The sequence below is a fragment of the Rhinatrema bivittatum genome, unplaced genomic scaffold (genome assembly GCF_901001135.1).
Source record: "Rhinatrema bivittatum unplaced genomic scaffold, aRhiBiv1.1, whole genome shotgun sequence".
NCBI classification, from domain to species: Eukaryota; Metazoa; Chordata; class Amphibia; order Gymnophiona; family Rhinatrematidae; genus Rhinatrema; species Rhinatrema bivittatum.
In genome coordinates, this window is record NW_021820707.1 from 238045 (window position 1) to 259567 (window position 21523).

The 21523-nt window shown below is 42.3% G+C and overlaps 1 protein-coding gene across 2 annotated transcripts in view; it reads right to left on the bottom strand.

The window, feature by feature from the left end:
• Positions 1-17538, bottom strand: part of LOC115081982 (putative methyltransferase DDB_G0268948) — a 58683-nt gene extending 41145 nt beyond the window's left edge. The window contains exon 1 of one of the 2 annotated variants that reach the window (XM_029586222.1): positions 17520-17538. Coding sequence is in view for 1 of the 2 variants with exons in the window: in XM_029586221.1 (XP_029442081.1) it covers positions 7218-7229 (12 nt within the window). In the remaining variant the exon portion in view is untranslated. Of the gene's footprint in view, positions 1-7217; positions 7245-17519 lie in introns of those variants that run through there. The other variant, XM_029586221.1, reaches the window with a different exon arrangement.
• Between the last annotated feature and the right edge of the window lie 3985 nt (positions 17539-21523).

The following is a 21523-nucleotide window of genomic DNA, read 5'->3' on the forward strand; positions in this document are numbered from 1 at the left end:
AATTGAATATTGTCTGGCAAAGGCAACACCCATCCTATTCTTATCAAAAGAAACAAAAAGTTGGGTGGCCCATCTATGGGCATCTGTCCACTCCAGATAGAAGGCTAAGGCTCGATTGCAGTCCAAAACGTGCAGTGCTCATTTGCTTTGGTGAGAATGAAGCCTAGGAAAAAATATGTGCAAGACATATTCATTATCGGACCTCTGACAGATAGAGACTGCTGTTGCTATGGACCCTCATCTGTAAATGATTGGCTTGAGAACAGCAGATGTTATTTTAATTTTAATTTCAGATTCATTGGGTACAAATGTGCTCGTAACCCCCATAAGGAAATTTGGAGAAACTCCTCAGGCCTGTTTATTATTAGTAACCAACACAGATTTGCAAGCTCACACCTCTGTATCAACCGTGGTCTATCCTCCCGCTGCATCGACGGAACCAACGATCCCGCTGATGTTGATGGCGTGGTGTCCATCGGTGCGGCTCCAAAGGTGCCTTGATGCAGATGGCTCGGGTTTCCTCGATCCGAAGAGCTGATCCATCTTGTCAAGTTGAAGCATATGCGGCAACCCCGGACATCATGCAATGCCCCCAGGCAGAGGATACATACTTCATGAAGATTAGTGATAGATATTTTCCCTCAGGCACCAGTGAAAACTGGACATGGCCATGATAGGTGAAACAAAATGGCTGCAAATTCGAAAGCAAAGGCAGCAGGCGTCTATTGTCAGTGGGCACCAAAGCACTGCCACTATGGGGGGGGTAACGCCGAAAACCCTGGATTAGACACTACGGGAAAGCACCGAGAGGGACCCAGTGAAGGAATCAAAGAAAAAAAAAACCCACACAAAAAAAGGCTGATTTGCTTTTTCTAAAATTTAAATTTTGTGACTTAATCTGTACGTGCTTGTAAGAATCACAAAAGAAAATAAAGTATAACAAAAAAGCAAGCTAAAAGTGTGTGTGTGTGTGGGGGGGGGGGGGGGGGGGAGTGTCAATTTTCAGGGAGGGCAAGTTTCAAAACCATGTGTGTAAACATCTGTATCCATGTAAAAGGACCTTGGAAAATTGCTATTCCCTGCCACCGAGTGCAAGAGTACCTATGCTGTGAGCAGCAGGAAGACTTACCTGCAAGGGGAAAAAAGGAGCAGGCCTAGGTTGGAGAAGAGTAAATACATGCAGAGAGTTCATTCTGAAATCCTTGTGCATACTTTCACACATGTACTTTGCTCCTGCTTCAGAGCAGGTAAAACATACGCAGGAACAAAAGCACTGGCTAGCCCAAGTTTTCAAATGGGAAACGCTGCGGGCAGTTTCCCTTTGAAAATTAGATTGCAGGATTACAAGTACCAGTGCTGATTTTCTGCCAGGCCATTCCAATTTGCCAACCAGGACCTTTTTTGGAACTTGCTTCCCTTTCCCCTTTGCAGCTGGAAAGCCAACCTTCAATTATGAGGGCACTTTTCAAATAGCTTTGGAAATTGCCCTCCTTCCATATTCAGTTTAGATTGAATTCCATACATTAAATCAAGGATTCTGGAGCGCATATCATTATTTCTTTTGTTATAGCATGCAGAAATTACAAAGTGTGTGGTGGGGTGGGATCGGTGAAAGCTTTGGAAACTGAAAATGGGTCAGTGTTCCCTGAAATGGTGGGAACCTCGGCCCTAGAGGTCTCATACCTCAGAATTTACATTCTCTATTTTTTTTTTTTTAATGAGTTGCAGGCATTAAAAAAAAATAATAATAATAATGTGCAACATAGTATACAGATATGTACACAGTGTTCTTTGAAACACCATTCTATTTTTCTTTTCATGTGCGTGCACACATCTTCCATGAAACACATTGGTCAGAGCTACAGCTAGTTTTATGTAGAAGATAGTTGACAGCAACTGTACCATAAGTTTCTTTGCCTCAGCTTTGGAAGATTCCAGCTAGCCAGCCCAGCCCTAAGCTTAAGGCCCCTGGGAAGAAGATGCAGTGCCGAATCTCTTCCTTCCAGGAAGCATTTCTGGATTAAGCAATTTTTGCAAACTAGATACAGAGAGGGAGTTTGGATCCTTAAGTTGAAATCTTCTGGTCCTTTCTAAAGTCAATTCATGGAAACAAACTCAATATACTGCTGTACATGCCCATGAAGTGATTTTGAGTTTGTCTTTTAAAACTGGTCAAGTCCCCTAGAAAGATTGCCTCAATGACCAATTATGGATTGTTGCCAGTTCTGTTTGAGCTCAGAATACATATTACAATTTAATGTGACATTTCCTGTGGAATGGACTTTTAAATATTTTTTCCTCTGTAAATAAGACAGATCAATTTTTGGACCACAGCTCAGTGGACTTAACTATATTAGGTTCCTGCTAATGAGCATTTGTCATCAGTTTATATAAACAGCTGGCATTCTTAAAAAAAAAAAAAAAAAAAAAAAAAAAAAGTGATAACCCCATCCACAAAGAGGTTTGGTCAACCTTGCAGCAATTAATATTCACCACCAGATTGACCAGTTACCAGTAACAGCTTGAAATCCCTAGGTACAGGAGTTTACTCTAGACAAGAATTATGATATTATTAACCCTCAAATTGCAGAGACAAAGCACAAAGCAACAGTATAGCTGCATCAAGTTTCCAAGAAGAGGTGGAGATGGCTAAGTCAACTAGGCCTCTGTGGCCGTGTAACTGCTCTGTAGAGCTCCTGCCACTAGAGTGGCAGCAGGGAGCACTGGTTTCTGAGACGAGATGCCCGCCCCCCCCAGGCCTGGAATCTTGAACAGTTGTCCATCTTGCCCATCTTGAGAGCCCCAAGATTAACAAACATGAAACTGCAGGAAGGCTCTGACATTTCTCCCCATTTAAAAAAATAATAATAATTTTTGAGGTGAAGTAGGCCAGTTTTCTAAAAGGCTGTATGCTGGATATAGATACAGTTCCTGGCTAGGGAGAAGGAGTGATATCTTTCAAGTGGTCTATCTTGTACAGCTAAAAGCTGGAAGATATCCTAAGCTAGAAGAGGGTATGCAGGAGCAACCAGGCAGACTAGGTGGGCCAAATGGTCCTTGGTTCATAGTAGATAACATCAATTTAAAAAAATACAGAAATATTAAAAAAGGGGAAAATGCAGATGCAAACAACCATCTTTCTCCACTATATATTTTTTATAGTAAGCTTAAAAGTTACCTCAACAGAAGCCTGCATTGTAAACCAGATGCAATAAGCAAGCATAAAAATAGTAAATAGTAATTAGATCTACAGCATCCTCTTGTGGATTCCACCAGCATTACATAGTACAAGGAAAGTGGAGTTAATAAAACAAAGTACGCGTCATAAAGAAGGTAAAGAAACTGTATTGACAGAAAGGAATGTTATCCAGGGCGGGATACATCTCTGGCATGTGAAATTAGGTACAAGACACTGCAGGTCGAGCCAGGGGAGAAAGACAGCTGCTGCCACTGCTGGCAAAGCCTTGGGACAGACATGGCTACTGCCACTGCCACTGTAACCGTCTCTAATCTCAGAAAGAAGGCCCAGACAACTGATCCGTAAAGATAGACTTTTATTGCCAGCAAGATGCAGCTAAGACAAAGGCTTAGTACAACTGCATGCCCCTCCCCTTCAGGAGCAGACTCTTATGCACTTTACAGTAGTTAAATAAGCAGGGAGTCCTGGAAGCAACCAGACCTGAGTGGAACACGCCTTTGTTACCAGTAAAGAAACCTGGTACTAATGACTATCGACCTGTACAAGATTTAAGAAAAGTGAATACTCAAGTGGCAGATTTGGTGGCACTCGTGCCAAATCCGTACTCAATCCTGGCTCAAGTTTCTTCCAGCTCCAAGTGGTACAGTATCATTGATCTCAAGGATGCTTTCTTCTCCGTTCCAATAGCGGAGGAATGTCAGAAAATTTTTGCCTTCACATGGGAAAATGCGCAAACTGGAGAAAAGCAGCAATATACTTGGACTTGCCTACCCTACTCTGTTCTCAGAACAACTGGCCAAAGACCTGAAGATGTACCGGGTCACACATGGGCCAGTTGTACAATATGTGGATGATCTTTTGATATTTAGGGAAGCATACCATGAATGTGCGGTATCAACCCTACACTTGTTGAAGACTTTGTACTCGAAGGGGTATCGTGCGAGCAAAAAGAAAGCGCAAATTTGTGAAATAGAAGTAGAATATTTGGGTTTTCGTCTGAGAGAAGGCACTCGACGACTTGCAATTTCTCATACTAGTTCTATAAGAGATCAACCTGTACCTACCTGCAAGAAAGAACTTCGTGCATTCCTAGGAGCCGCAGGATATTGTAGACTTTGGATTGCAAACTATGCAATTTTGGCCCAACCATTATATGACAAACTACGAGGCAAAGAAGCAGAATCACAGCCCTTCCAATGGAAAAACACAAACTAGCAAATTTGCACCAATTGAAAGAAGCTTTGATTTCACCCCCTGCTCTGGGGTTACCTGATGTAATGAAACCATTCCATTTGTTCATAGATGAGAAAAAAGGCATGGCCATTGGGGTATTGATTCAAACTTTAGGATCATGGGAACGACCTGTGGCATATTTGTCAAAAGGAATGGACAATGTTGCTAAAGGATGGCCTGGCTGTCTTCGAAGCATTGCTGCCGCATGCTTATTAATACCTGAAGCCGTTAAATTAACATTTGGACAAACTCTGCAAGTGACAACACCTCATACTATTCAAGGACTACTTGAAACTCATGGACCAAAATGGATGACTAATTCACGTCTCGTCAAGTATCAAGCCTTACTGTGTGAAACACCTGAAATTCAAATACAAGACAGCAAAAACTTGAACCCGGCCACTCTTATGCCGGCACCTGAACCAGTTGCCCATGATTGTGAAGAAGTCATGACTACAATACATTCCAGTAGACCAGACCTGAGGGATCAATCCTGGCAAGGAGCTTGGACTTTATTCACTGATGGGAGCAGCCAAATCATTCATGAGATACGTTCTGCTGGATATGCTGTTGTATCCGAAGATGAAATCATTGAGGCTCAACCTCTTCCCCCAGGAACGTCTGCACAAAAAGCTGAACTAATTGCCCTTACTCGAGCTCTGCAGTTGGCAGAAGGACAAACTGTAAATATCTATACAGACTCTAAATATGCCTTCCTTACAATTCAAGTGCATGGAGCATTATAGAGGGAAAACAATTGAACAATGCATCAGAAGTACGTGAATTACTAGACGCAGTTTGGCTACCTCGCAAGGTGGCTGTAATGCATTGCAAAGCACACACCAGGAAATCAAACCCTATTGTCAAGGAAATCAGAGAGCAGATGAAGCAGCAAAAAGGGGCAACTCGGGAACCCTTCCAAGCAGTATTAATTGCATCGAATCATCAGGCTTCAGGCAGTCCTGGAGCTCATCACCAACGACTGCTTTCGCTCTTAAACTCTGGGCAAAACAAAATACCAAAATTATGACTGCAGTGTACCAGAATAGATTGGTTTTAGATTACCCTCTGGCCCAGGAAGGAGGGTTTGTGGAACATTTAACCTCTCCAATTGTTGTTTACAGGTAGATGACCAAAACAAGGTTATCCAAGACATCACTGATCGCATGGTCAAGATGGCACACGTCCCTGTCCAGCAGTGGAATAGTGCTTGGGACTGGACCAATGGATTCCGTGGTTGGTTTTCCATGATCGGTGGATTTAAGAGCTTGTTTGTTATCCCAGCCAGTTTAATTCTGTTTTGTCTTTTAGGACCCTGAATTATTCCTTTCTTGCTCAAACCGCCTTCGTCGGGTGATGAAGGACATTGCTGAACGCAAAACAGCCACGCAGCTCCTGTCACTGTACATGTATTCCTCTGAACCTATAGAACCTGTTTAACCATCCTCATGTTTTATCCTGGGCCATCTTCCCATACATGACAAGTTCGGGCTACAAAGGGGGGTGGAACCAATAGGGCCCATCCGTCTCAAACCCGTGAAGAAACCATCAGACTGTTTGGGAAATTAGGGCCCTCCGAGAACTCAAATTGCTAATTTTTCTTGTTTCTGTTTCTTTTAGCTCCACTGCTGCGTTGTGATGGTGTGATACTTTTCATAGAGAATGATAAGTATCAAAGGGGGGAATGAAGGGGTCTGAAGGCTACAACTTAACAAAGGCCAACCTGAAACTCCTGCCAAACAGGACTTCATGTACCAGAATTCCCTGCTTCATGACGGGTTTACTTACAGTCTGCAATACAGCTGTAATTAGGACATTGAGAAACTCTGTCAGCACATTGCACATTTTCATTTTTTTGGCTTCGCTGTTCTTATTCTCTGATAAGCTTTCACTGCTGTAACCTAGATTAGAACAATGGATGTATTATGTGACGGGCTGTATTGCTGCAGACTCGCAAATTCCTTTCCAGAACTGCAAGTCCCAGCAGCCTCTCCTGCAGAACATGGGAGAAGTTTCACGAAAGTTCCAGGGTGTCTAGGGAGGGGGTCAGTAGCCCCTTCAGCCGGAATATGCTTGCTCAGCAATGCTTAGAACGCATGTGTAAAAGATAAGAACTGTAAAGTGCATAAGAGTCTGCTCCTGAAGGGGAGGGGCATGCAGTTGTACTAAGCCTTTGTCTTAGCTGCATCTTGCTGGCAATAAAAGTCTATCTTTACGGATCAGTTGTCTGGGCCTCCTTTCTGAGATTAGAGACGGTTACACCACCAGTGGGTCCAAGGAGAAAGACTGCGACCTGGGACTGGCCTCTACCTCTGTACCTCCTAGAAGAGATACTAGAGGGAGGAAAAAATGCTTGTAAAGAGAGCAAGAAAAGGAATGGGAAGTGCTTAGAAGGAGAGGGAACAGAAAAGCAAAAAAAAAAAACAGGTATCATAAGAAATAAAAAAGATAAAATAAAAATAAACCCCAAAAAATAAAATTGTGTTTCCTCCTAAAAACTTTGGGCCAGTGTCTAACTTTTCTAAATATTTTTCCACCCCTGGATAAAGCCCAAGGAAAGAAAAAGTGAACTCCTGCTGGTAGGACAGTTTATAATTTATCATTACAGAGAATAAATTATATTAATGTAGTAACAGCATCTCCAATGACAAATATTCTGATTTATGTTACTACCAAACTCCTAGGGGGGGGAAAAAAAAAAATCAGATGATTTTAAAAAAGCATAAATGAGTAGATAAATGACAAAGAAGAGGAAGCTACATGTAACACCCCCTTGACTGCTTACCTTGCGGGGCATTCCTGGGTCTGGGACCAGCCTGGCAGAAGCCCCCCACCCCAGGGCAGACTCCGTCGGTCCTCACGTTCTTCGTGCCTCTACCTGGGGAAGAAGGTGTTAGTGGGTGGGATTCCCCCCCCCTTCACCCCAGGAAACAAAATGGGACTGTGAACAAGGCTGGCTGTATGTGCAAATATATACAGGTTTATTAGACTATATAAGCATATCCATTTCTACATGACTATGTACATTGACATCCTATTAGCAAACAGCACTTATCTACGTGTGGTTAGTAGTCTCAGGCCATGCAACTATATACATTTCTCCAAGATAGCAAGAACATTTACCAGTAATATTTGGCAATTCGGGGTTGTAAACAGTGGAGTGCATCAGGGATCTGTACTTGGACCCGTGCTTTTTAATATTTATAAACGATCTGGAAAGGAATGCAATGAGTGAGGTAATCAAATTTGCAGATGATACAAAGTTATTTGGAGCAGTTAAATCACAAGCAGATTGTGATAAACTGCAGGAGGACCTTGCGAGACTGGAAGATTGGGCATCCAAATGGCAGATGAAATTTAATGTGGACAAGTGCAAGGTGTTGCATATAGGGAAAAATAACCGTTGCTGTAGTTACACGATGTTAGGTCCCTAGCGCCTCCTTTTGACAGGAATGGCGGCTGTCAGCGGGTTTGACTGCATCGGTTCTCGAGCCCGCCGACAGCCACGGGCTCGGAAACCGGATGCCGGCAAAATTGAGCATCTGGTTTTCGGCCCGACAACCGCGGGCCGAATTCAAAATTTTTTATTTTTTTTTTTTACTTTTCGGGGGGGGGGGGGGGGGGGGGGTTGCACAGAAAAGCAGTAAAAACTGCTTTTCTGTGTACTTTTCCGGCACTGGAAGAAATTAGCGCGGACCTTTGGGTCCGCGCTAATTTCTGAAAGTAAAATGTGCGGCTTGGCTGCACATTTTACTTTCTGTATCCTGTGCGCATACCTAATAGGGCCATCAACATGCATTTGCATGTTGAGGGCCCTATTAGGTACCGCGGGTTGGACGCGCGTTTTCCTCCCCTTACTGAATAAGGGGTAAGGGAAAATACGCGCCCAAGAGCAGGCTAACAGTGCGCTCCCGAGCGCACTGTACTGTATCGGCCTGTAAGTAAACTTGATTAATAGCCATTAATTGACTTCTCCTCCAAGAACTTATCCAAACCTTTTTTGAACCCAGCTACACTAACCACATCCTCTGGCAACAAATTCCAGAGCCGTATTGTGCGTTGAGTGAAAAATAATTTTCTCCGATTAGTCTTAAATGTGCTACTTGTTAACTTCATGGAATGCCCCCTAGTCCTATTATTTGAAAGTGTAAATAACTGAGTCACATCTACTCGTTCAAGACCTCTCATGATCTTAAAGACCTCTATCATATCCCCCCTCAGCTGTCTCTTCTCCAAGTGAACAGCGATATAGAGGCATTATAACATTTTCCGTTCTATTAACCATTCCCTTCCTAATAATTCCTAACATTCTGGTGAAAACAGATATTGTCATAATGCCTCTATTGCTCCATGGTGAGACCGCACCTTGAGTACTGTGTACAATGCTGGTCGCCCCATCTCAAAAGAGATATAGTTGCACTGCAGAAGGACCAGAGAAGGGTAACCAAAATGATAAAGGGGATGGAACAGCTCCCCTATGAGGAAAGGCAAAAGAGGTTAGGGCTGTTCAGCTTGGAGAAGAGACAGCTGAGGGAGGATATGATAGAGGTCTTTAAGATCATAAGAAGTCTAGAATGACATTTACCCAGTTAAATTTACTCTCTTTCAGATAACAGGACTAGGGGGCACGCATTAAGTTAGCAAGTAGCACATTTAAAACTAATTGGAGAAAATGCTCTCACTCCATGCACAATTAAGCTCTGGAATTTGTTGCAGAAGATGTGGTTAGTGCAGCTGGGTTTAAAAAAAAGGTTTGGATAAAATCTTGGAGAAGTCCATTAACTGCTATTAATCAAGTCTCCAGGCGTCATGCGCCTGGCGTCGCGCGCATAAGGAGCGCGACAAAGGGGCCTGCCCCTTTGTGCGCCCCTTAGTGCAGCCCTGTAGAGCGGCCCGACAGACCACCTAAAACCAGGTTTTGGAATCTCTTGATCATCATCAAATTTCTAAATCGCACCGAGCTTCCAACGCAAGAAACGCTAATAACAGTCCATCCCTCAATCCCTCCTTTCTTCTGACGAACTAACCACAACAAACGTGCCCTCCTGCCACCCTCCCAAAACTAAAACCTCAGAGGAACCCTTTGCAGTCAGCACAACAAACATACTCTATCCTAGACCAAACAAATTCCAAACAAAACCTCTTTCGAAACCTTTCAAGCAACCACACAATCATCTCATAACACACAGCACAAACTCCCATCAAGACGTTTCAAAAAAAGCGATCATCCTTCACCTCTCCCTCACTTAAACGTAAAGCCTACAAACCAACAAAACCAAACAAATAAGCAAGAACACGGAAGAACACCAGAACTACAAACAACCTCTAAACAACTCCACAAACAACAAGATGCCTCCACAAACAGGATTCAGACACCTCATAAGCATCCCTATCAAAAAAAATATCAAAAACCTAATCTACCTCACCTTCTTCCTTCTAAACGCACAGTCTCTGACAAAAAAATTCATGCTAATATCTGACCTGATACAAGACACAAACCCCAACTTCATAGCAATTACAGAAACTTGGTTTAAAAACACTGATCAAGTGATACTGAATCAGATCACCAACAACGACTACAACTTATTCTCAATCCCTCGTAAGACACGCAGAGGAGGAGGACTTCTCTTAATAATAAAAAAGAACCTCGCAATGATTAGGATCAACAACAACCTTCCCAATAAATACGAAATCGCTCTCTTCGACTCAGAATGCCTACAGATTTACCTGATCTACTGTCCCCCAAGCTACTAGAAAATGATATTTCCCCACTACTGGAATACCTAATCACAAACATCAACACAAAGAAACCCACAATAATCCTAGGAGACTTCAACCTCCACATAGATGACAACCCCAGATCACAAAACAGCCAAACCCTAATAGACATGCTTGCCAGCCTTCGTATGATGCAACAAGTAAACTTCCCCACTCACAAGGCAGGACACACCTTGGACCTAATCTTCACCAGTCACCACTTTTATGACACATCCGTCTCAGCCAACCCAATCCCATGGTCAGACCACCTCCTACTACGATGCAGAACAACCAAACAAGACAACACACCGTCAAATGATAACAATATCACCTCATTTACTTACAGACCTCCCTTTCAACTAAACCTATTAAAACAAGAGCTAGGAAAACAACTCAATAACCTGGACCTCTCCACCAGCAACAGAGCAATACAATCCTGGATACACCTAACAGAACAAACAGCTAATAACATAAACCTCAAAAAAACAAAACTACTAAGAAAAACCAGAGATAAGAAAAACCCTTGGTTCAACACACAACTCAAATCGCTGAAATCTAGCCTCAGAAGACTGGAAAAAGAGTGGAAGAAAACAAAATGCTCAACGACACCGCACTCAACTCGCCATATACAAAAAATCAATCACAAACACCAAGCGCGACTACTACAGCCAAAAGATAAAGAACGCAACAAATAACTAATGCATTATTCAATATCGTCAGAAACCTCACTGAAGAAAACAGCAACACCAACACAAATTCCTCAAACAACCTAAGCCACGACCTAGCTACATTCTTTAAAAACAAAATAAGCAAAACAACAAACAACTTTCAAAACAACACATCCACAGAAGACAAACTCGGAACAAATGCCATATCCCCGTGGTCAGAATTCAAGCCCATATCAAACTTGGAAACAGAAAAAATGCTAAAAAAAACCAACCCTGCTCGCCATGACCTTGATACTATCCCAACACGAAGTATGAAAGAAATAGCACACATTATCGCTCCAACAATCGCCGCCATCATTAACAAATCCCTTGAAGAAGGAGAGCTACCAGCAGAACTAAAAACCGCAACTATCACCCCCATACTAAAAAAGAAGAACCTAGATCCCACAGACCTAAACTACAGACCAATCTCAAACCTCCCCCTAATCGCAAAAATGACCGAGAAAGCAGCTCTCACACAACTCAACGAACACCTTGAGGACAACAACATTCCCCACGACGCCCAACATGGATTCAGGAAAAACCGCAGCACAGAAACTCTCCTCGTCAACCTAACAAACAAGATAATCAGGGGCTTCGACAACAACCTAAGCCACATCCTCATCCTACTTGATCTATCCGCAGCCTTCGATACCGTAGACCACACATGCCTACTGTCGAGATTAGCCAGCATTGGACTCACAGGCAAAACCCTCAACTGGTTCAAATCATTCCTGAAAGACAGATTCTTCAAGGTTACCATTAATAACCAATCTTCAAATCCTCTCCCACTCGAAACCGGCGTACCACAGGGATCAGCACTCTCGGCGACCCTCTTTAACATATATCTACTCCCTCTATGCCACCTCCTATCAACCATCGGAGTTACTTTCTACATGTACGCCGATGACATCCAACTCCTCTTCCGAATAACATCCACAATAGAAGAAACATTAAGCACCGCAGCCAAACACCTAAGCACCATCAGAGACATGCTGAACCACCTAAAGTTATGCCTCAACATGAAAAAAACAGAATGCATACTAATAGGAAGAAACAACACTACACAATCCTCCACTTCCCTCTCTCTACAAATAGAAAACATCAACATCCAACTAAAAAATTCAACAAGAGACCTAGGAATCTGGATCGACAACGAACTCAACCTAAAACAGAACATTGCTTTCAAAACCAAAGAAGGTTTCCACAAACTGCACGTCCTCAAGCATCTTAAACCGCTACTTCACCAACACGATTTCCGAACAATTCTACAATCACTCATCTTCAACAGCATCGACTACTGTAACTCCCTCCTGATTGGACTACCAAAAACCACCTTAAAACCTCTGCAACTATTACAAAACGCCGCAGCAAGAATACTAACCGGGAAAAAAAAGTCTGACCATATCACCCCAGTTCTTAAATCACTTCACTGGCTCCCAATAGACCAGAGAAAAACCAGAGAATGTATTGCATTGTGAACAATAGTTCACAATGCAATACATTCAACGGACAACACAGCTCTCAATTAACTTATCATAACACACAAACCTCAAAGAATGACCAGATCTGCCAATAAACTTCAACTTGAAATTCCATCACTTCCTCAAGCCAAACTCACCAACACCAGGAACAGAGCTTTCTCCATAGCAGGCCCAAACTTATGGAACAACATTCCACAACATTTAAGCTCAATTCATGACATCAAAGCATTCAAAAAAGAACTAAAGACATGGTTATTCAGTCAAACTTTTAGAGATGGCGTGGGATAAGAAATCCACCCCCTTTCGAACCATTACACATTGACGCTCCCATTCCTTCGACGATCCCCTTCTATTAAACACTTTCTCCCCTCCCCCCCTACCCGCTTCTTTCCCTCTCACCTCCCCTTTCATCGCCCTCGTCCCTCATACAACCTTATCAAGTCTTTACCTGAAATCACCTAACATACCCCGAGCTCCTTCCCAGACCCATTTCATACATTAACCCTCCCCTGCTCAGATTGCTATTTGTTCCACATAATAGCTAATGAATATCATATATTATATCTTCGTATAGATTATCTCCTGTATATAATTTTCTCATTTAATATGTTAAATAAGGTTCTACTCTTTGAATATTAAAGATAGTTATAAGATATTTGTATGTATTACGTTGTTATCCTGTAAACCGGAGTGAAGGCAAAACGCTATACTTCGGTATATAAAAAACCCCAAATAAATAAATAAATAAATAAATAAAGTTGACTTAGGGAATAGCCACTGCTATTACTGGCATCAGTAGCATGGGATCTACTTAGTGTTTGGGTACTTGCCAGATACTTGTAGCCTGGATTGGCCACTGTTGGAGACAGGAAGCCTGGCTTGATGGACCCTTGGTCTGACCCAGTAAGGCAATTTATATGAATCAGAAAAGTGCACTTTCCCTCTTCAGCTATAAATAATCCTACCCTCTTCCCACACCTACATGTCTTTCCTTCTCCTCACCAGGCAAGGCTCCCCCTCCTAGTCACAAACCCAATCTTGGTTTCTGTTCCACTGCATGCAAGATGTCCCTTACACAGGGAGATTGTATGGTTGGGGCTTAATTATATTTTCTTAAATTTGTGTTATATTTTTTTAGTGTATTTTTAGTTTGATGGCACAATCCTCTTGCTTGGTATTTTGAGTTGATTTTATTTTCACAAGCTTTTTTGGACTAGCTCTAGTTCAGTTCTCAGCTTCCCTCTTCCTTACTTTTCCGTTTCTCCTTCTACACCCACCAAGAGCACTTTAGGCCAGGGATACACATGTAAAATGCCCCCCCCCCCCCCCACCTCTATTTCTGCCTTTTTTTGGAGTCTGGGGGCATAAAGAAGTTTAAGAAAAATGTTCCATTTGCTGCAATACCACTAAAGATCACAGGATGGCAAGCTGGATGTGTGAACACTAAGACAGTTGATAATGTGATTTGGGAAAAATGTTTATGCATTCCCTTATTGGTTGCTGAAAGAAGTGGGCGGTATAAAGGGGGAAAGTTTTGGTGTTTTGCCCTTTCCTCCCCTATACAGGGTGGGGATAAGTTGCCTCCCGCTGTGTGATTGACAGGCTGGGAGGCCCAGGGACCCTCCAAGGGGAGTGGAACCCTGCAGGGGCTCTTCCCCTCAAGGGGAGAGGCCTGAGGCCAAGAATTGGAGAGGATTCCACCTCCTTCGTGGACTTTGGACTGGAGAAGCACTAGATATTGACTACAGAGTGTGTATATGTGTGTGTGTGTGGGGGGGGGTCTTCTCCCTCCCACCCCCTCCCCACCAGGGGATCAACCATGCAGCAAGGAAGAGAAGCAGGGCCAGATTTTAGATAAGGGCACCCACATGCAGAGGACTTAAAGGATTTGCTCCTTCCCCTCCCCCTGGAAAGCAGAGAGAGTCCAAGTTTTTGGGCACCTTCAGAATTTGGCACGCAAGCCACATGCCTACATTGGCTATGCCTGACCCTGTAGAAAAGTATAGAATTGAAGCGAGTTCACAAAATTGGAGTGCCCAGAGATATCCTTTGATGTGCAGAGCTTTGATGAATTAGTACTGAGAAAGAAGCTGTTTCCTCCCCCCACCCTGAGGAGCTTACTGGGGTGGCGAAATGGAGAGGCCAGAAGCCCAAGGAAGAGGTGGTATTTTCCTCCTCCCGAGGAACTACCCAATAGAGGTGTGGAGTAGGAGCATGTGTTGGCCTGGAAATTAACTCCTATTCTGACCCAGAAGTTAAAACTTCCCTTGGAAGAGAAGCTACATGGAAATGGCTAGTGGGGCATGATCCCTACTCCCTCCCACCAACCTCACACCCAAATATGGAGTGAAGTAGTTTTGTGGTTAGATCATCAGGCTGAGAACTGGGAAGGCCAGAATTCAAAGTCCACCAATGCTCTGACAGACATTGGGCAAGTTACTTAACCCTCCATTCCTTCAAGTCTAGAAGTTAAATTGTAAGCCCTTGAGGGACAGATGAAGTATTTGCTACCAATGAAAGAAGTGAGAGACAAAATATATTAAAAAAAAAAATAAAATAAAATAAAAAAAAAAAAAGAGGGCATGGCCTGAGCGACTTGAATTCCCTACCCTTTCCCCCCCACCTCCCTCGATTACAGGGAACCTCAGTCTGAGGGAAGAAAACAGCTTACCTCCTCTTGCCAAGCTGCTGTTTATGCTGGTACAGCTCTCAGCTAGACTGACATTAATTTTATTCATGGTGCACTGGCCACTGATTGGTCTCTTCACTCTTGTTTCTTTATAAGAGTGCAAACATAGTCCACTTGATTTTGCTGAAACAGCAACCATACTACTTTTGTATAGTGTGAACAACTATTCAACAGGAGGTTTTATACACCTTTCCTTTCAGGAAACAAAACTGTAGCTGCACGTAAAGTATTTTCCCTCAATTTGTTATGTGGTTTTTGATTCTCAGAAACGTTTTAAAATTTAACTGGGAAAGAGGAATGCCAAAGTTAAACTGTAGTGGGAGAAGTGTGTACTATGAGTAATCCTGCTGAAATGATTAAATTGGCTAACTAGAACCGTCAATCATTTTACCTCATACCCTCAAAATACGGACCGCTAGCTGTTTGGTCCAGCCAATCACAACTTACAAACATTAATTGCATGGAATCTGTCTTATCCAATTAAAATTCTTGTTAAGTCCCTAAGCCCTGTAATATAAAATGCAAGAACCAGCTTCGTGGGAGAAGAGCTGAGCAGTTTAACTATAGGAGTGTGTCCCAAAGCAGCTGCTGGAGGGTTCCCATTAAAGTTTAATGGGTAGTGACAGATGGCTGCTTTTCACATTTTTAAAACACATTTAGGACTAGAGTATGACAGAAACGTTAATTGATTTAGGTGAAGATACAGAATCACTATGGAGTATTAACTGAAGATAAAGCAATGGCTTTAAAAGAGATCCCTATCTGATTTTAGAGTACAGTTGCTAATTGGAATCACTTCTGTATCCATAACATACATGTAGAGACACAAGTTTATTTGTTTTTCAGTTCTAGAAATGCTGTAATTAGCTGCAAACATCAAGCAGGAAACCAAGTTTGCTTACCTGTAAACTGCAGGATGAGCTTAACCTTTTAGCAAGGTAGTTGACTCTCTTGTGAACCAGACAGGTCACTTGCAGGTGAGCTCTATGACTGAGAGCCAATGCTCAGATTCAGACAGCCTCCTGGCAGAGGGTGAATGTACCTGTGCCCCCTTGTTTATGTAGAACATAGTCACCTGATTATCTGTCTGGATCAAGATTCTCCTTGCCAAAAGGTGAGAGAAAGCCTTCAATGCATAGTGAATGGCAAGCAGTTCTAGTAGGTTGATCTGAAAAGGATTCTCTTCTAAAAAGGACCATGTCCCCTGAGTTTGAGCCATAACAGAATGAGCAGCTCTATAGGAAGGGTCAGTGGAGATGGAGGTGCAACTCACAGAGGAAAGTCCACATTCAAGATTAATGGTTTCAACTACCACTGCAGGGATGATTTCATTTCAGCCATCATGGATATGTAATGGGATAAAACTATCCCACTGGTATCAGGGACCCCATTGTAGCCCTCTTAAGTTCAACTGCATCATGGGGAAGTCAGGCAGACAAACAGGTCTGAATTGAAAACTGAAGAGCTCTGAGTTGTATGGAAGCAAGAGTCACAATAAGCAGTAGCCACACTCCACAATCTTTATTGCCCTCCCCCTAGTCCTTGGTAATCTTCATTCATTTTTCGAGAAAGGGCTGGACCCTCTCTCCCTCCAAACCAGGGATGATGGGGAGTTAGGCTTAAGATACAGCAAAAGCTAGGCCCAGGTTTCACCTGTAGCTTCTGTAGCACTTTTGCTCAAAGCCTTTCCTTCTGGCCACCTCTGTTAGAAAGCTGCTATTATTGTAGAGTATGAGTGGTCTAATGAAATGAGAACTGGAAGATGGCGGTTGGTCTCCTTCCCTGGCTGACCATGATTGGAGGGTGACTTGATGCTCCTTGATCTGAGCTATATCAGCACATGCACACAAGATAATGTTGCAATAGAGGTTTTATTAGGAAGGCAAACTGAACACTTCTCGACTTATGCACTGCAGGTAAACTTAAAGGGATAATTCACAATCAGGCTGATACAGTACAGTGCACTCCAACGGAGCACATTGTTAACCTGCCATTGGACGCACGTTTCCCTTACCCGTTATTCAGTAAGGGGCCGAAAACGCGCATCCAACCCGCTGAACCTAATAGCGCCCACTCTCCCGCGGACTTTACTGAATCAGCCCAAATGAAAGTAGCAAAGCAGTGTGACCATGCAGTAGCTAAGGCCAGAGGGATGCTGGGCTGCACAAAGCAGGTAAAAGGACTTTATAATGCCCCTGTACCGATCATTGGCGAGGCATCATCTGGAGTACTGTGTTAAGTTCTGGAGACCGTATCACAAAAAGGAGAGAGACAGGATGGACGTGGTCCAGAGAAAGACAACCAAAATGGTATGGGGTCCACACCAAAAAAAAAAAAAAAAAAAAAGAGAGTTACAAGATGAGCTTGAAGGACCTAAATATGCATACACTGGAGGATAGGAGAGACAGGGGTGAAATACAGACTTTTAGATTCCTGAGCATTATTAATACCTTTCAGGTGTCTTCTCTTTATCCCATATCCTTATGAATTCCATTGATATGCAGGCAAATGTGAAGATACAGCAAACCATGCAAAATAAAAAAAAACTTCACATCAACATCTATAAATAAATGTTATTCAATAGGATGTCAACCAAAAGGAGGAAAAAAAAAAAATCAGAGCCTCTCTCCCTGTTCTCAACAGAACAATATGGTATTCAAGAGGTTGTGTCCATCACAGGTCTTTAAAAAAAACCTCCAGCCACCTAATTTACTTTTATTATTTCTAACATTTTATCATGTTAATTACTTTTTTGTTTTCTAAAATTTTTTTTGAAAACTTCAACACTGATGCTTGAATATATAAACCCGTTGGGGTGTCACATACTTTGTGAATAACTCAATATGTCATCAACAGTTCTTCCAACAAGTGTATCCAACAGCAAAATTATTTAAAAAAAAATAAATTTTCACTTATCTGAAACTTGATGTTAAATGAGTCCATCTTCTTTTAAACTCAAAGAGATATATAGCCCATGTTGATCTTAATGATAGATATATAAACCAAATAGGTGACCAGTAAGGGGCTTGCACCGACTCAAAAGCCCAGGGGACTTTGTTCAGAAAAGAAGCAGACGTCAGCTGAGCGTTTCACCATGCAGGCTGTGTCAAGGCTCAAACTTTAACAGGGAATCTCTGCATCCATAATTAAGTTTGAGCCTTGACACAGCTTGCATGGTGAAACGCTCAGCTGACGTCAGCTTCTTTTCTGAACAAAGTCCCCTGGGCTTTTGAGTCGGTGCAAGCCCCTTACTGGTCACCTATTTGGTTTATATATCTATCATTAAGATCAACATGGGCAATAGATCTCTTTGAGTTTAAAAGAAGATGGACTCATTTAACATCAAGTTTCAGATAAGTGAAAATTTATTTTTTTTTAAATAATTTTGCTGTTGGATACACTTGTTGGAAGAACTGTTGATGACATATTGAGTTATTCACAAAGTATGTGACACCCCAACGGGTTTATATATTCAAGCATCAGTGTTGAAGTTTTCAAAAAAAATTTTAGAAAACAAAAAAGTAATTAACATGATAAAATGTTAGAAATAATAAAAGTAAATTAGGTGGCTGGAGGTTTTTTTTAAAGACCTGTGATGGACACAACCTCTTGAATACCATATTGTTCTGTTGAGAACAGGGAGAGAGGCTCGGAGGGTTTTTTTTTTCCTCCTTTTGGATGACATCCTATTGAATAACGTTTATTTATAGATGTTGATGTGAAGGGGTTTTTGTTTTTTTTTTTTAATTTTGCATGGCTTATGAATACCATTACCATCTTTGTCCTCACTACCTCTTCTGGGAGGGCATTCCATGCTTCCACCACCCTTTCTGTGAAGAAATATTTCCTGACATTGGTCCTGTCTTGACCCCCTTGGAGCTTCATATTATGACCCCTTTTTCTACAGGTTTTTTTCCCACCAAAAAAGGTTTAATTCCTAGTGGCTAAATAATGGAGACAAAGAAAAGGAAAATCTGTGCTGACTGGGATAACTTGCACAGAGAGACAATTACCCTAAGAACAAAATCTTAAATGAAAGATTGCTGGGTAGACTAGACAGACCAATTGATGTTTTTCTGCTGATATTTACTAAGTTACTTCAGCTTCAGAAATTTCTCAGATGCAGTTGCCACTGGATTGTTTTGTGACCTCTACCAGAAAGAGCCAGCTCACACAGAATCAGCAGGAGTAGCAGACGCAGCACCACAAGAAGAGTGGATTTGAGAACAGCAGGAGCCAGCCCTGCTTCTCATCCACGTAGAGGCTGTTTCTTCACACCTCATGCTTTCCTACTGGTGCAGGGCCACTGGGAGGAAGAGCATTACAGAAAGACCTGCCTCCTGTTGCTAGAGACCATTTGAATAGCAAAGAAGAAGCAGGGAAAGAGAAGAGAGCAGGGAGGGAAGGAGGAGGTTTTTTTTTTTTACACCATAAATTTTCTCCTGCTCTTTTTGGACTCCCAGCTCAAATCAGAAGCCAAGTGCTGTTATTTGCAGCTACCCAGGGACATTTTCCCTCCCAATTTTATTTAGTTCAGTCATGTTGGCAACAGCAGGGACCTTATATCAGGTCCCCTTTGAGAACCTTGCAATCTTGAGCCCCAAATCCAATCACTAAATGTCACCATTCCCTCTCCCAGAGCCATCCCTAGGAGGGCACAGGGCCCATGGTGAATCAACAGCAATGGAACACTCAAAATTATAAGGCCGGGGCTACCATGACAGAGCAAGGGCCTCCCCAAAGTACAGGGCCTAAGGTGGTCACTTCTATTCCCCTACTCCCCCCCCCCCCCCCCCAGGACAGTCCTGCCCTTCCGGGGCTGTGAAAGCTGCCCCAGGCAACCCCAAGAGTGGAAGGCCTGGCTGAGAAATGAACACAGGTCCCTCCAGACTGGCCCAAGAAATAGTTTCGGCTGTAATAATTTTCTAACCCAAAAACTGAAGAGAAGTAAATCACCTGGACCAGATGGTATATACCCCAGAGTTCTGAAGGAACTAAAAAATGAAATTTCAAACCTATTAATAAAAATTTGTAACCTATCATTAAAATCATCCATTGTACCTGAAGACTGGAAGATAGCTAATGTAACCCCGATATATAAAAAGGGCTCCAGGGGCGATCTGACATCATAATCACAGAACATATAGAAAGACATGGTTTAATGGAACAAAGTCAGCATGGCTTTACCCAAGGCAAGTCTTGTCTCACAAATATGCTTCACTTTTTTGAAGGAGTTAATAAACACGTGGATAAAAGGTGAACCTGTAGATGTAGTATACTTGAATTTTCAGAAGGCGTTTGACAAAGTTCCTCATGAGAGGCTTCTAGGAAAAGTAAAAAGTCATGGGATAGGTGGCGATGTCCTTTCATGGATTGCAAACTGGCTAAAAGATACAGAGTAGGATTAAATGGACAATTTTCTCAGTGGAAAGGAGTGGGCAGTGGAGTGCCTCAGGGATCTGTATTGGGACCCTTACTTTTCGATATATTTATAAATGATCTGGAAAGAAATACGATGAGTGAGATAATCAAATTTGCAGATGATACAAAATTGTTCAGAGTAATTAAATCACAAGCAGATTGTGATAAATTGCAGGAAGGACCTTGTGAGAATGGAAAATTGGGCATCAAAATGGCAGATGAAATTTAATGTGGATAAGTGCAAGGTGATGCATATAGGGAAAAAATAACCCATGCTATAGTTAGGTTAGGTTCCATATTAGGTGCTACAACCCAAGAAAGAGATCTAGGCATCATAGTGGACAACACATTGAAATCGTCGGTTCAGTGTGCTGCGCAGTCAAAAAAGCAAACAGAATGTTGGGAATTATTAGAAAGGGAATGGCCGAATAAAACTGAAAATGTCATAATGCCTCTGTATCGCAACTTGAATACTGTGTACAATTCTGGTTGCCGCATCTCAAAAAAGATATAATTGTGATGAAGAAGGTATAAAGAAGGGTTACCAAAATGATAAGGGGAATGGAACAGCTCCCCTATGAGGAAAGACTAAAGAGGTTAGGACTTTTCAGCTTGGAGAAGAGACGGCTGAGGGGGGATATGATAGAGGTGTTTAAAATCATGAGAGGTCTAGAACGGGTAGATGTGAATCGGTTATTTACTCTTTGGATAACAGAAAGACTAGGGGGCAACTCCATGAAGTAAGCATGTGGCACAGTTAAAACTAATCGGAGAAAGTTCTTTTTTTATTCAACACACAATTAAACTCTGGAATTGTTGCCAGAGGATGTGGTTAGTGCAGTTAGTATAGCTGTGTTTAAAAAAGGATTGCATAAGTTCTTGGAGGAGAAGTCCATTACCTGCTATTAATTAAGTTGACTTAGAAAAATAACCACTGCTATTACTAGCAATGGTAACATGGAATAGACTTAGTTTTTGGGTACTTGCCAGGTTCTTATGGCCTGGATTGGCCACTGTTGAAACAGGATGCTGG